Below are 16,279 nucleotides of genomic sequence, written 5' to 3'. Positions count from 1 at the left end.
GTGTAGCCTCAACAGACTGTTGGGGCAAGTGCTATTAGCGAGTAGCACCGGTGAAGCAGGGGCTGTTACTAAAAGTAAAGAGAATAATAAAATTTAGATTTTTCCACTGATCTGTGTTATAAATGTCCTTTTTGTACGATTCCAATCATTGTTATAGTCAAAATCGCCAAATTTGCAGAGCTCCGCTGCAAATACAGGAAGAGACGAGAGGTGAGGCAGCGACGAGCTCAGCCTCCCCCTGATTGCGCAACGCCTCAGTAACTGGATGGAGCGCGGGCAATAAGCGCGTGCCTGTTACTATCTCAGTATGTCACCAATGTGATGTTTGTAGACCCCTTCATTTCATGTCCTCGCCTTCCATACTCCATGTAACTTATTTCACGTGTGTGTATAAAGATATTTAGGCTCGCTGGTCTCGTCATGAAACTGCAATGAAAAAGCACCAGGGGAGGCAGCTATCACATCTGCCTCACTGAGAGGGACGTGTCTAACACGCCCCTCTCAGTGAGGACACGCCCCCTCAGTGAGACCACGCCCCCTCCGTGTGGCTCTGACACGAGCCTCCCAGCCATTGACCTCGCCGCACGCCGCTGCCGGCCACGTGGTGGGGAGACGCCGACGCGCGCTGTGACGCGCAGCCTGGACACGCCTCGGTGACCCCCCCCCACCCCCCTCGTGCTCTCCCCTCCCGTCGCCGTGGAGACCGCTCTCCCCCCCCGCCTCGTGTTCTCCCCCCCCCCCCTCGTGCTCTCCCCCCCCCTCGTGCTCTCCCGTCGCCGTGGAGACCGCTCTCTCTCTCTCGACGCTTCGCTCGCCCCACGTCTCTCGGACAGTCCTCGTCCTCCGCTCCCCACGCCTGTCAGCCGTCGCCCCCACCCCTCGCTTCCCGCCTTCTGGGTTTGAATCTCGCCTCCAATCGGTTTGAAGCTTCGCCTCACGGCCAGTCGCTGTGCACCAATCGGAAGGCCTTGGCCGACTTGCCGACTGCCCGGACCATGTGTGGCCTCTGGCAGTCCACGCGCAAGGAGGAGGAGGAGGTAGGTGGTTGCTGTGATGCACATCTTGACACCGACGACGCCTTCAAACTGAAGCCCAAGCGTCACATCTTGACGCCGTCCCCCATTCACTCACTCAGCCTCCCTGCCTGTCTCTCTCCCTGCCGGGCTCCCTGCCGGGCTCCGGCAGGAGGGTCATCGCTCAGCTTCGCAGTCGGGGCGACGGTGGCAATGCCCAATCCCAGTGGAGCAACTCCACGCGAATATTCAGAGTAAATACAATCATTAGATGAGACACGGACTGACGTTGCCTTTACTGTCACCCACAATGTGATTATATCTCTGTGCAGATGTGCATGCCTGGACGAGCTGGAATAGTTTATAATCTGATGTGTAGACCAGAGTGGTGAATACATGAGTGGGAACACAATCGCATGGCTCTATATTTTTAAACAAGACGCATGTTTTACATACAATGGAGAACATCTTGCATTTTGTTTATCATTCAGATATTATTTGCATTTTAGAAAACATAGATCGGAAGCATAAATATATAAACTGAGCTCAAAAGGTATAAAACATTTGTGAAAACACGTGGACCATCTATGAATATTAAGTGGCTATCGTTGCGTTACTTTGGTCCTTGTATCACCATTTTAACGAATAATCGTGCTCCTATAAGTGCATCAATTTAAATTAATACGTCTATTTTTGTTTATTTGCCAATTCAGTTAACCACATTGTTGTGTTAGACCACGTGGTAGTTTTATGCAAAACTTCCTGCCATTGACCCCTCCACCACCCGACAGGATTGTTACGTTTAAAGACAAATTATATATCTATTATTGATCGGTGCCAATGTATTGACCAAATTGTGATCGATAACACTCCTCACTCGTGGTGGCTGCAATACTTTCATGACGCGTTCATCATGTTGTGCTTCAGTCATGAAACGTCTAGAGCAAACATTTAATATGTTTGATTACTGAAGGTGTTTGTCACTCGATCATTGATGTACCAATGTGTACCAATGTTTACACAACTGGTCATCAGAAAACATTTGTTAAATGCAATTCTCGTCAGGCCCCGCAGTGTAAACTAGCGCTGTATCCGCCCTCTCTGGTGTGCTGTGACGAAGGGCCATTACCCGAAACGTCGCCGACTACGGGTAGAACACTAAACGTGTTGTTGTTGTTGTTAGAAGGCGCAGCGTGGCTCGCGCTGCGGTGTGAAGCGCGGTGACGTCCATGGGGGGGCGTGACGTCAGCGCCGCCCCGTGACGTCTGCGCCGCCTCCCGTCACGGACGTGACGTCACGGGGCGGCGCTGACGTCACCACCGCCCGGGCGCCGCTCTGCTGCTGCTGCCCGCTCGGTGCTCGGCGAGCGCCTCTCTCCGTCTCATCTCCTCGCCTCTCCCACCACCACCACCGCCATCATCTCCCTCCTCCTCCCCCACCGCAGCCACTCTCGGCGTTGTCGCTCCTCCGTGTTCCCGCGCCGCTCTTTCCCGCCGCTGATGTCGGCGTCATGAGCTCGGAGTGCGGCCCGGGACCCGCGGAGCAGGCGGCGGCGGCGGCGGCGTCGCCGCAGCAGCAGCGGCCCCAGGAGCAGGCGAGGGCGCGGGGCCCGAAGCGGACATCGCGGCGGGCACGGCGCCACGGAGACGAGCCTTATCACCCGCGCGGGGTAGGGACCGAGTCTCACGGGGCAGGGCCCCAGACCCACGGGGTAGGGCCCCAGACCCACAGGCCGGAGGCGCGGTATCACGGGGGGCAGGAACGCGGTGACACGGGGGGGGGGGGGCGACATGGCTAGGGCAGAATTAGCGGTACAACACCATCACCACCGCCATCACCACCACCCACGATGGGGGAGACGCCGGGACTTCTTGAGAGAGGGAACTGGGCATGGCATTTGAATCTCCTGCAGGCTGCACCGCCGCCACGCACCCGCGACTCGTCGTGTAACTAACAACGCCCGGCTGTGTGCGGGGGGGGGGGGGCCGTGCTGCTCGGGACGATGGAAGTTGGGGGGCTCTCGGATGCTTTGTTCGCAGTCGCGGCAGGTCGCGTTGCGTGGCTGCTTCGCGGCCATAGCGGTGACGTGACCGCACGACGATGCCCCGAACATTCGCGTTGTTGTTGTTGTTTCACTCTCCATGGCTCTTTGTCTGAGCTGCGTTGTAAACACACACACACGCGCACGGCGAAAAGTGGATCTTGAAACTCGTTGATGGGGAGCCTCGATCCGGGGGCGAGAGATGCGAGAGAGGGGTGGCAGTGTCTGGGCAGAGAGGTTCGGGACGGCGGCGTCTTAAGACAAACCAACCCTAACCTTCGCCGCTTATCGGCGTTGTAGCTTTAAGATGAAGTACTTGGGGGGCATCGTTGATGCATTAGAGTACCGTCTGAGTTGAGGTTTGAATCTGACGAGAGTGGATGTGCGCTGGGTGAAGTAAGGTCGTACAGCGCCCTACCGCCGTCTACAGCTGGAGTTACGCGTCCCGTACGCAGCGTCGCAACTGCCTGCAACTTAAACGCATCACAGTATTTAAATGTTGTGCCGCATCCACCACCACCCACGTTACACGCTGCCGCCGCTGTTGTTTCGCAACACAGGGACATGCGACTGAGTCCCTTGCAGCAGTCGGTCAACGTCTCTGGGCAGAGCCACGCAGGCAGAGGCTGGGAGTCTGCTCGGCTCCGTCGCCTCCCTCGGGGTTCGCAGACAAAGCCTGGCCCAAGAGAGGAAGGAGGAGGGGGGGAAGAGGGAGCCCTGCGTAGCCATTGTGGTGCCCAACGAGACATTCTACATATCAATATAATTGACGTGCAAGGGCAGTAATGAGGCTGGTTGTTAATTACTTACCGGCGGAACGTCGAACTCGAATTGTAGATGTTGTGGGTCTACTCTCCAACATCAGCCGGTGTGCTGAACTAGTCACGAATCAGCATGTGTTGTTGACGTGACAACCCCTTACTACAACACTAGTAAGAAGATAAACATAATCGGTCACATTTCAGGCAAGTGGCCTTTCTTCAGAGCGATTACATTTGTAAAACAAAACCCAGCCACATCGGATGAGCATGGCATGTTTGGTTTCGTACGGTGCGAAAGAAGTGATACTTAAATGCCCAGGTGAACCCCATGCTGCCATATGAGAGTGCCTACTGCTTAGCGATGATCGACTTCAGCATAGGTGTGGACAGAGTTGTGAGTTGTAGAGCCATGGACATCCACCGTTAGTGCTGCGTCGTTTGGACAACAGCATCCACTTAAACTCTCCGGTTTATAGTAGGGCTGAACGATTAATCGATTTCAAATCGAAATCGCAATTTGAAACAATTCGATTAGCAAATCGTAAAGGCTGCGATTTTTTGCGATTAGAAAAGTCCTCCTTACTTTCTTCTTGGAATTGTTTCATTTTTTCTAATAACTTTATTTAACTTAACAATTGTTCTATGTTTGATTGTTTTATTTCAATTAAAACATTTAAATAAATACATGTTGGAAGCAATTCATATCTTATATGTTCTTATCCTTGCATTAAAATATATAGAGCAGTTCATATTTTGATGGTATCATGTGGTAATGCTCATCACACGTTTTAAATCTATTACACAGTGAATGTTGAACTGAAGCTTGACTTAAAAAATTTAATTGCAAATCAAATCGCAATATCTGTCAGAAAAAGCGCAATTAGACATTTTCCCCAATTCGTTCAGCCCTAGTTTATAGGCAACTGCCTGCCTATAAATTGTTGGCAGCCATAATTGGTGTAAATGCCACATTGCTACTGTAAGGGCCAGTCTTTTTGTCAGGACAAGTCATGTTGATATTTAGCATAATGTATAAAAGGGAATGGTACAATGACCGTTGCCTGTTCCTGTGCCATGTGTACATGATTTCAGTTAAGGTGTAATTCCTATAACACTGTCGGTATAACAATATACAATACTCTATACATTATATACATAATATAATTTTGTTACAGTATATCACAGTGCTGCTGTTTCAAAACGTACGTGCCTCTGTTCCCAGCTGTAAAAAGCTTTTGAAAATATTGGCTGACCGTGCACGATTGCGTTTGGATTCGTGCAGTCCTCTTTGGTCCTTATGCATCTCGCGTGCGTTAATGTTTTTGTTTGCAGTGTTTGTCTACACTATTTCTCGCATTTTCTTACAGTGGAGAGTTCCTCTTATCAGTGACTTATTATCCGCAGCCAGAATATATCAGCATATATGCCGATTATCTGTTGGATAGAAAGCTTCTGTAATCTGTGGCTCTTTCACAGGTAACATAAATCGTCCAGAAGTGGTGGCACACGAATGCGTGTGTTTTTGTGGCACCCAAACAAATGCCGTAGTTATTTTCAGAATATCCATATTTATTCACAGTCGTCTTCCCCTGTGGAGTGATGATAGTGATTGATAAGATAATTATGGTGGCATTAATGATGGTGTTGGTGATGTGGTTGATGATTTGATAATAATAACTCTGATTTATAGTGCACACAACAGGAGTTGTGCAGCAAATTGCTAATGCAATGCCGATTGTTGATGTTCTTATTGTCCCTTCAGACACGCAAAAGGAAGTTACATCACAGCGGTCTGTCAGGATCGACGCGACATATGTGGGACAACCCCGCAGATATGGAAACTCGCGGCCCTATCCTGCTGCCGAATTCAGAAGTGGAACATGTAGGTTAGTATTTTTGTTTGTAAAAAGATTGTATTACAGCAATAGCCAAGTAGCCGTGTCCTGCAACCAAGCAATATTCTTTAGTTGGTGGCAAGGGCTCTTATTTATGTTCACAGATGTTGTGTGCCACAGCAGTGACTAAACTAGAGGCTAACAAAGTTGTGGTAGAAGTGGCTGTGGCAGCGGAGACCAGTGCACTGGGACAGCAACTTTGAAATCCTGGGTTTGAATCGATCGGTGCAGCTGCCCATGATTAAACCAGGCCCGCTAGCATCGTAAGTTGACTGCACACGAGTTGGGTTTTGTGTGTAATTTGATCAAAATATCTGAGAGATAAACATTAATTTGACTCAGTGCAACAAATAACCTCCCTCCATAAAGTCTCACCCTCTTTCCTAAGATGTCATGACATACATAACCTCCTTTAGATAGCGTTGATGCATGTGTGTGAGAGCCCCAGACTGGCTCAGATGTGCCAGAGGAACCAACCTTCTGGGTGCCATTCGAATGCCTGCATCACAAACCTGGCTTTTCATAGCCTTAACCAACTTCAACAATATCTGAATCGTGGGGAAAACCGTTCAGACATGAAAGTGCATGTAAGGCTGAAAACAAGTTATACGAGTAATATGCACATACGTCACTCGACATGCAGGGCATGATGAGAGCGAGTTAATGTTCATGATGGTGCTTTTTGCTGTTTGGAAATCACCTATTGCTTGTATTATTACTCGTTTTCCATTCTGTTCAGACACTCCACCCTTCTCAAGTGTTTCTTCATTATTATATCTACAGTGCATTCTTTTTATGTTCTGCTAAAAATAGCTAAGGTTATTGTATCCTGTGAAAATCTTAGCAGTCTCTAAATGCACCTGTAGTTCAAAATCCAGAAGCTTCATTTGAGGTTACTTTGATAAGGTCAAGTTCGCTGAACCCATACCGTTACAAAACATGTCTCTTACCTCAAACTGCCGCCTCTTGATAACAGTGCTATACGTTTACACCTCCAACGGGGCTTGATCTAGTCCAACAAAAATACTGCATGCAACGCATCTGTTCACTTGCGATTTCATAACATATGCACATTTATGTTTGACAGACGTTGTTGACCTCACCAGTGAAACAATGCTTGTGGAAGCTGATGTTGTGGATCTAACAAGTTTAGACACCACCGAGGTGAGTGCTTCTCACCATTCCTGGTAGATTCACTGTGTTCTCTGGTGTGCCTTTGTGTTGCTGAACTATCAATGGTTGCATCCTATCTAAATGTGAATGGTTTTAATAAGGTACCATCAAATGGTGAATTTGACGATAAGTGAATACAAAATTATTGGCTCTGATTGCAGTGAACGTTACACTGGAACATCTATCTCTGGCTGTCTTCACGGTCATGAAAGCATCTTCTATGTGGGACTGGCCAGACCACAACATGCATGTCCTCAAACGCGAGGCGTGTGCCATGAATTGAAAAGGCAGAGCATTTTAAAGGAGTGTCGATGGTGTGAATAAAGGGGCCAGTTGAAGTGACTTCAGAAGGAGTTCCGTGACATCCTATTCTGGGGTCATTCTCTAACACAAGGTGGTACACTGCTTGCTTTCGGAGTTCCACTTGGAAATGTCCTCATCTCTGGAATATAGCACGTTTAGAGCGAAAGGAACATAGCAACAGATGTGTTGAATCGTTCTGATGTTGTTGACAGTCCTTTTGATATCAGTGTTGTAAAAATCTTGTCAGGTAAGCTCAGTCCCATTTTGTTGGCATTTTAACGTAAGCTTGTTTATATAGTTTTATGACAATCATAATTGTTTTGTTGTAATTGTCATGCTTTTGTCCTTTACATGTTCCCAACTGTTTTACGAAAGATCATAGAAATCGGTAAGTGATACAACTATTGCTCTTGCACCTTCTTGGCATTATCCACGGTTGTGGATATGTGATGAATGACAAGACTTTGTCGCTGTTGATTAGAGCATTCCCAACAGGAGATCGTGATGGTGGTATCGCTTTAAATAGCAGTCATTTGATCATTTGCATTTATGATCGCCTATGCAAGCAGTCGGGGTGAAACGGTGATGCCAGTGGTGAGGAGAGCGCACTGCACCGAGTTCAGTTTCCGGCCACGGCCAACATCAGTGGCGAGTGATACCTGAACCGCTCCTAGGTCCTGCTACCCACTTCACGTCACGTGCCCGTACTGACCAGCTTAGCGAAGTATGGTCAAGCAAGCACCTGTGACCAACAGGGTATGGGAAGGCCTTCATCCAGCAGTGGATTGGCAGAGTGCTGTAAATGGTTATTGTTTAATGTAAGCACTCTTAACCATCCACATCCCAGGGTGTGTTGGAGGACTGGAAGTCCACTGATAATCAATCCATGAAACCTGCAAAGGACATTTATGGATAAGACCATCCAGGCAGGGGAATTCCCCTTATTTGTAGATCACATTTTTTTTCAAAGTAATGATGGAAAACATGTTCACTTTAAGAATACAATTTGAGGAACTAAAAAATGGCAGTGGCTATATAAAAACAAGGCCGGCAACATCATCTCACCACCATTCTTGTTGGCATGTCCTTACAAGAGAGCCAGCGCAAGAAACGCTGGACTTACGGTTCAGTGTTTGTGGGATCCATGTTATGCAGTACAACCGGAGTGCTATGAGATATTTTTAAAACGATGAAGTACAGACCTCAGTCACGCATCGCACATTGGAGAAGCACCCCACGCTCATCCTTGACAATGCCTTTTGGCAGAAAAATATATAAATACATGATTTTTTTTTTATTTATCCAGGAAAGCTACACTTAGTCCACTTATGATAATTCTGCATTGGGTCTCTATTTTAAGACAGTTTCAGACAATTTTTAAATCCTTTATATTAAGTTTGCGTGCTTGCTTGCTTGCGTGCTTGCTTGCGTGCTTGCTTGCTTGCTTGCTTAGGACCGTGCAAATCTTTCGGTCGTTTTTTAACCCACTTCCCGTGATCCAATCAAGCTGACATTTTCCACACAGACTCGTTGTGCCAGACAATTATTGTTCGTGAAAAAAAATTCCCCAAATTTTACACTTTTTAGGCAAAAAAAAATTATTTTACATATATTCAAATAGAACGCATTCATGGCTTTGGCTGAACGTCCGAGTGTAAGAGCCCAGAGCGTAACCCCTCCACAGGCCGTGGCGGAGTAGCGCAGTTGGTAGCGCCCTCGCTTCCCATGCCAAAGGTCGCGGGATCGATCCCCGCGTCCTCCACAGGCGAATATATTTTTAAATCCTTTATATTAAGTTCGCTTGCTTGCTTAGGACCGTGCAAATCTTTCGCTCGTTTTTTAACCCACTTCCCGTGATCCAATCGAGCTGACATTTTCCAAACAGACTCGTTGTGTGTGACAATTAATTTTGATGAAAAAAAAATACAAAATTTTACACTGTTTAGGGAAAACAAATTAAATATTTAATTACCAATTGCTTAATGGTGGCAGACAATCATCTGACGCATAGGTGGCAGCCATCTCAAGCCAGAGGATGAGAGGACTTTAGCCGCCACGCATATAAAGGATTTATAGTGAAAAACTTTGTTTTTACGGGTTTACTTGTTTAGTGTTTATACGTTGGAGGAAACCGGAGCATACGGAGAAAACCCACGCCTGTGATGGTGCAACACTCTTATCCTCGTGCAGATGAAAATGTATGGAGATGAGTTTACTTGCTCTCCTGCCTTCTGTCAGAGCAGAGTGTGGTCGCCCATCGGCCATGGAAACCGAGTTTCACAATCATTTGTGCGGTCAACCAATCCTCGTCTTCACAGTACTGAATTAGAGGCATGCAGCATAGCCTCCACCGGCTTGCCATTTATTTTATATATATTTATATAATTTTCCCAGTGTCTCACCCCGTGTCTCATTTACTGCGTGACACATTCACTCAGTGTCTCGCGAGTGGTTGTGGGAGTAGTTGAGGCTTGCCTCGGTATTTTTTGTATCGACTAAATCTGCATTTATAAGTACTCTCTTGCATTACTATCCCAATAGACAGCGTGTTAGTTTCTCTGGCAACTCGTGGGAATTGGAAGAATTGTATTTACCGCTGCGTAATAGACTCCCAATGGTCATGCAGCACACGACTGCGTTTTAACAAATATACATGGCAGCCTGTGTACCCTACAGATACATGCAGTGTGACATTCATATTCGCTCATCTGTAAGTATTTTGAAGGACCCACATTTAAAAATGTTTGCTTTTGTTCGCATTAATTGCACTCCCCGATTGTTTTTGTTAAGCTCAACTTGTCTGTCCTAACAGAGTCTGATCATTCCATGATTGAAGTACAAAGACAACACAGTGAGGAGCTGGAAGAGCATGATGATAGATTGGAGGTTTTGGAAAGGGAGTTTCCAGAGGTTCGGTTTTTGCGGGAGGATAATTCGTCTGAAGAGGTGACGATAGGGGAAGAGCCGGGGCAACTGGTCCAGCCAATGCTGATCATCAGTGACGAGGATGATGGAGATGTCCAACTTCTCTCACCGGCCGGGCCCAGCACAAGGTATAATTACTTACTGGGAGATTAATATTAACTTTTATTTGGAAGAAATCTTTTAAATGTTTTGTGAAGGTTACTGAAAGTTTCTTCCATTGTGGGGAAATCCCTGCCATCTGCAGTGCGGTGTAAGCACTGCTCTAGAACTGCTCTTAAGCACATAATCCGCACTCGGAGCAATGTTCCATTGCTCCTCTTGTGAAAACTGATTGCCACGGTTACATTTCTAAGTAAATATTAAATGTAAATTGTCATATTTTTCATGTAAACTATTTTAGGTTTATGCTATGGGGTTCATAAGAATATACTCAGGATACCCCTTAACACGTGTGCCTTGTTTTCTTATTAACTTATTGATTTTGAAAACTGACACGAATTATTGGAAAATGTTAAAGTCTAATTGACAAAGGGGTCGGCCTCTAAAGGCTAACTGTTTATAAGGGTTTGGAGATGGGCGTAGCCCAAGTGTATCAAGAACACATGAAGCACGGGCGGCGCGCGAGTGCCAATGCAGCAACAATGCCAAACGCTGGGGATGCGGCGGCATTGGCATTGCTGCTGCATTGGCATTGTTGCTGCATTGGCATTGTTGCTGCATTGGCATTGTTGCTGCATTGGCATTGTTGCTGCATTGGCATTGTTGCTGCATTGGCATTGCTGCTACATTGGCATTGTTGCTGCATTGGCATTGTTGCTGCATTGGCATTGTTGCTGCATTGGCATTGTTGCTGCATTGGCATTGTTGCTGCATTGGCATTGCTGCTGCATTGGCATTGCTGCTGCATTGGCATTGTTGCTGCATTGGCATTGCTGCTGCATTGGCATTGCTGCTGCATTGGCATTGCTGCTGCATTGGCATTGTTGCTGCATCGACATTGCTGTTACATTGGCATTGCTGCTGCATTGGCATTGCTGCTGCATTGGCATTGTTGCTGCATTGGCATTGCTGCTGCATTGGCATTGTTGCTACATTGGCATTGTTGCTGCATCGGCATTGCTGTTACATTGGCATTGCTGCTGCATTGGCATTGTTGCTGCATTGGCATTGCTGCTGCATTGGCATTGCTGCTGCATTGGCATTGTTGCTGCATTGGCATTGCTGCTGCATTGGCATTGTTGCTGCATTGGCATTGTTGCTGCATTGGCATTGTTGCTGCATTGGCATTGTTGCTGCATTGGCATTGTTGCTGCATTGGCATTGCTGCTGCATTGGCATTGTTGCTGCATTGGCATTGTTGCTGCATTGGGATTGCTGCTGCATTGGCATTGTTGCTGCATTGGCATTGTTGCTGCATTGGCATTGTTGCTGCATTGGCATTGCTGCTGCATTGGCATTGCTGCTGCATTGGCATTGTTGCTGCATTGGCATTGTTGCTGCATTGGCATTGCTGCTGCATTGGCATTGCTGCTGCATTGGCACTCGTGCACCGCCCATGCTCCTGGTACTGCTGATACACTTGGGCTACGCCCATCCCCAAGCCCTTACAAACAGTTTGCCTTTAGAGGCCGACTCCTTTGCCTGATGACGACCGCTCGTGTTGCGATCGAAACGTCGTGATTTATTTTATTTCTAACTACGTGACTTTACCGAAAGAACCAAAGAGTATGGATTCCTGCAGTCACGAAAGCTTCAAATCAAGATCTAATTGACAAATTGATATTTTACCATGACATCCTGTAGAGTGACAATACTAGACCACACACGAGCCTGAGAGCATCAGAAGCAATGGAGTTGCATAGTTTGAGAAGTCTTCGAATGCCAAATCCACTGGACAGCCCAGATCTGACACCTTCAAATCTTCAATAACTTGACCTTTTGAAGTAGATTACGTCACGGGCAATGAGATTAATTTGTGTGGTGACGTAATCTTGATGATTAATAATATATACATTTTAAACATGAATCCGCTTGGGACTTGTTGCCCTCCACCGTGAGGCCTGCCTCACCTGGTTTTACTGCCCTGTTTGCCGCTTCTCCTGAGCGGGTGACGTTATGAGTCTCTGAAGTCACGCAATGGTCAGAGGCCCATGCAATTAACGAGAAGCTGTATTGCAGAATGTTCTCCGAGCCTTCCCAAAGAACTGCCCAAGTCTTACAGGATACATTTTTTACGACAACACCAATAATAACCCCATATTGGCATACGATCATCTTTACGATAGTTGTTGTGGGCCCCACTTATTATACAAACAGCTAATGCAGTAACGCTTTGAATAGTTACAGAAAGTAAGCAAAAGGCCCAAGGCATATTGTGTTCACATGTTATACAAAATGAGACTTTATCATGTCATGCATTCCTTACATATAACATCATTGATATTTAAAATAGGAGTGTTAGTAAAGATGGGAGATGAGGTGTTATCATCTAATGGTTGATGAGGAATTCCTCGTCGCTTTTGCCCAGGCAACCTCCCGCGGGTTTCCCAAATGTGTTTACAGTGGGAACCTGTCCACTCAACAGATTGGCCATTTACTGTAACTGTGCTGTTGATTTTTTTTTTCACGGAAACAACGGGGAGCCTTCATTCATGTGAAATGACCAGTGCTGAAAAGACCTTCAACATTCATCAGAATTGACGTGTCCACAGGTCCAGCACAACAGCCCAGGCGGCTGGGGCTCAGCGTGCAGAGAAACCCGCGAGTGAACCCGAGACCACCATTTCCTGTCCGCTGTGTCTGGATGAGCTGAATCAGGTTGGTGGCGCCGCTACGACGTGAATCTCCACGACGTGGGACGGTCGGCCTCGTGTGCACGCGCTTCACACTTGATTCTGGATTAACATTTTAAGTCGAGACACATTTTTTATATTTGTTCTCTGCAACGGTAGATCCAATCGTATATATATCCTGACATTACACTCTCAATTAATTGTAGATACTCAAGTGAACACAAAACCAGTAAATGTATCCCAGTGTCTGGTGATACTGAATTGGCAGTTGTACACAAGTGCAAATAACAAACACAAACCTCAAACATTCGTCAATAACACGTCCTTAAAATGAACAACGTATACACAATTGGTGACATCTCCGGAAATGGCCCTCCTTCAGAATCCATAGAGAGGCCAGCAAGGCCGTGGCTGACCGACTCGGCCCCTGGCCTCCTCTCTGTGCTGTGAAGGAGGCGGCCCAGTGCCTCAAGTGCCCTCTGCTATGTACATTTTCTTTTCAAGGCCACAGTGTTGTTGACGAATGTGAGGTTGTTTTTCTAAATGTAGCATTTTTATCCCATTTGAAAGGTTTTCTTACAGTTATTGTGGGCAGTATCCTTATCCACATTCTGATTTAACACCCAAAATGATTATCTTAAGAACAAAAGTTGGTAACATTGTGGCATGTATGAAGAACCCCAAGGAATTCTGCGAGACAGAGAGGAAGGGTGACTGTTGTGATATCACGCTCAGGTCATCGCACCTGCGTTTTGTGGCACGTGCCTGTGTGACGTCTTTACACAAACACCGTCTCAGCATTCAGCTTTGCTCTACGACGCCCCATGGTTTGTCAGCAAAGACAAAGTGCCAGAATCCTCATTGCACACACGAACTACTTTGGTAGCAGTGCTCTCCACATCAAGACGAAAAGTGGGCACATTTGTCAGATGGGTGGCTTGATAAGTTGTGTTGGACATGAAGTTGGTCTCCCAACAGCTGTAGGCACTGAGGCTTGTTGCAGTCCTGTTTGGTTGTGTAAACTTCCTTCACCTCCACCACCCGACTCGCCTCCGATCGGCATGGTTGGCTGCGTACGGTGCGAAAGAAGTTCAACATACATACAGTTGACAATATTCAGTTTGTGTATAACATCCTCCGTGTTGTTTGCTTGAGTATTTTGAGTTAATTTGTTCTAAATGAGAAAAATAGTTTACACACGAAGAATTGCACAACCCATTGCTTTTGTTTTGCTTCATCATTAGGTTCTGTATTTTTCAGTTGAAATTATCCCACAATGTTCTTTTTGTTACAATTAAAATAATGTTATTTTCTAATTCATATTTTAGCTGCAGTTTTTCAGCATCTCATTTTATTTCTCAACATTTTAGGTTTCATGTGCGAATTTTGTAACTTTCATTTTGCATTACAAGTTTCTGAATCGGACAGAGTGAAAATGTAACCCAATTGGGAGAGGTGATGATGGGACGTGTAATGACGAAGATAGGAGCAGGTTTGAGCACAGTAGAGACACAAAACTAATATAGAACTGGAGTTGGGATAGAACCAGAAGAAAGGCAACAGGAGAACTCGGGTAAGACAGAGTTCGACATTCACAGGGTCAGAATGGACGTGGAGCAAAGGCAAAACAAATGTGAAAAGATTTGAGAAGGTTTTGAGTTCATATTTTGGTCAAGGTCGTCTCGGCTCATCCCTCTGCAGTTGATAAAGCGAGTAATACTTTGTGGAAAGTTTAACAGTTAGAATTCTCTGAGATACCATGGAAATGTGGAATTTCCACCGATGGTTCAGGACTGTTGGAGAAGACAATGCCGAAAAGCGGACCCTGCGCCACAGCAGGAACAACGCTAGGAAGAAGGTTCAGGACTGTTGCCCTTATTGTGCATCTCAGGAGTTGTAATAGTTTAATACACATGAATACATAATCTTAGTTTTTCACTTAAATGAAATCATACACAATATTAAATAGTGAATTGCTAGAATGTTGGTGTTTGATGTCTTTAACGTTGTTTTGTACTCTGTACAAATATGATAATAACATAAATGTGGACTGCATAGTCCTGAACCGTGAGATGGACAGTGTTGGTGCTTGCTGTCGCGCCCAGCATGACAGGAATGCACAAAGACTGCATCAGCTGTGTCTTATCACTTGTGACATGATTAAACGCGCCTTCAATTTCAGTGGGCAGAGTGGAATCACAATAAATGTATTCATTGCCTGTGTTAAACTAGCACTTTTTAAAATATATTGATTGCACATTTATAGATTGTAAGTGTGCATAATTAAGAGAAACTTGGACTTTTAGTGGTTGAAATTCCAAAAGCAAGTCTTTCTCAATTGCTGTTTTGTCTTTATACAGGTGCACATGAGTGGTCGACTGATGTGTTCCACGGTTTGTGGCCACGTCTTCTGCAGCGTTTGCATCCGAGATGCAATAAAAACCATGGCCAAGTGTCCTTTTTGTCGAAAAAAATTGACTCTCAAGCAATACCACCCAATCTACATCTGAAAATGTTTACTCGCGCACATCGCGGGAACTACCAATTGTGCGCAGATACCGGTCACCCCAAACATGCGCATTTGAAGGGCATTTCTACCCGGTGTCTGTGCGTGTGCGTGCATTAAGTGCACGACTCCTCACCGCGCGCTTAAGCAATACCAACCAGTCAGAGACAACTGCAACCAATGGACGTCGAACGGGAGTCAACAGCCGGTGTATATACAATGAACAGTAATACATGATGTTCATGCAATGGACATGACCCACCTTCAGACAATGCCCCCACCACCTAAAAACCTCTTTTACCATCCTGATAGACTTGACACTTGGCTTCCAGGCTCCAACCCCTCCACAAACGCATCGAATGTGACTTTTCTATACAGTACATGTCTTTTGTGTAGATATAGTTTATTGCATTAAAATATAACCGATGGAAAAAAAAATTGGGATTAGGTAATTGACGTTATTTTGTAATCATTTATTTGCTTTATACCTGTTCACGTTTTGCAAGAGTTGCACATAAAAGATGGTTGTGTACTGGGTACATGGATTTGAGCAGGGATACTTATTGGCTTGACATCGATTACTGATGAGTGTTTTGCTTTGGATGCCGTTATTCAGTGTATCTGTATGTTCTGAAAATGCACAGTCCATGTATATAATTAAGTGAACAAGAAGATACACAAACAATGTGTTTGCCAGATTATTGGCCTGGAAGCATGGATGGTTGTTAGCTTTCAACTTTATGATTATCTTTGTGTACAATTTTGAAATGTTCTTAATGTCTTGTGGTAATAAAGAGCTTTGAGAACTGTTCTTTTTATTTCAACACAGTCCCAAGTTTTGTTCTAATTAAATAAAGACATTAACCATTA

At 45.8% G+C, this 16,279-nt stretch overlaps 1 protein-coding gene across 1 annotated transcript; it reads left to right on the top strand.

The window, feature by feature from the left end:
* The first annotated feature begins 828 nt into the window (after positions 1-828).
* On the top strand, positions 829-16,279 carry RNF4 (ring finger protein 4). The gene is made up of 8 exons (XM_061552756.1): positions 829-1,037; positions 2,458-2,682; positions 5,578-5,701; positions 6,798-6,874; positions 7,562-7,574; positions 9,999-10,239; positions 12,823-12,928; positions 15,264-16,279. The coding sequence occupies exons 1-8, from the start codon at positions 996-998 to the stop codon at positions 15,411-15,413; spliced, it is 978 nt and encodes a 325-aa protein (XP_061408740.1). The 5' UTR covers positions 829-995; the 3' UTR covers positions 15,414-16,279.

Source organism: Lethenteron reissneri, chromosome 17, assembly GCF_015708825.2.
Source record: "Lethenteron reissneri isolate LAM-NWPU_2019-01 chromosome 17, ASM1570882v1, whole genome shotgun sequence".
In the NCBI taxonomy this organism is placed as follows: domain Eukaryota; kingdom Metazoa; phylum Chordata; class Hyperoartia; order Petromyzontiformes; family Petromyzontidae; genus Lethenteron; species Lethenteron reissneri.
Note: the sequence above shows the minus strand (reverse complement) of the source record. Positions and strands in the feature narration are given on the sequence as shown.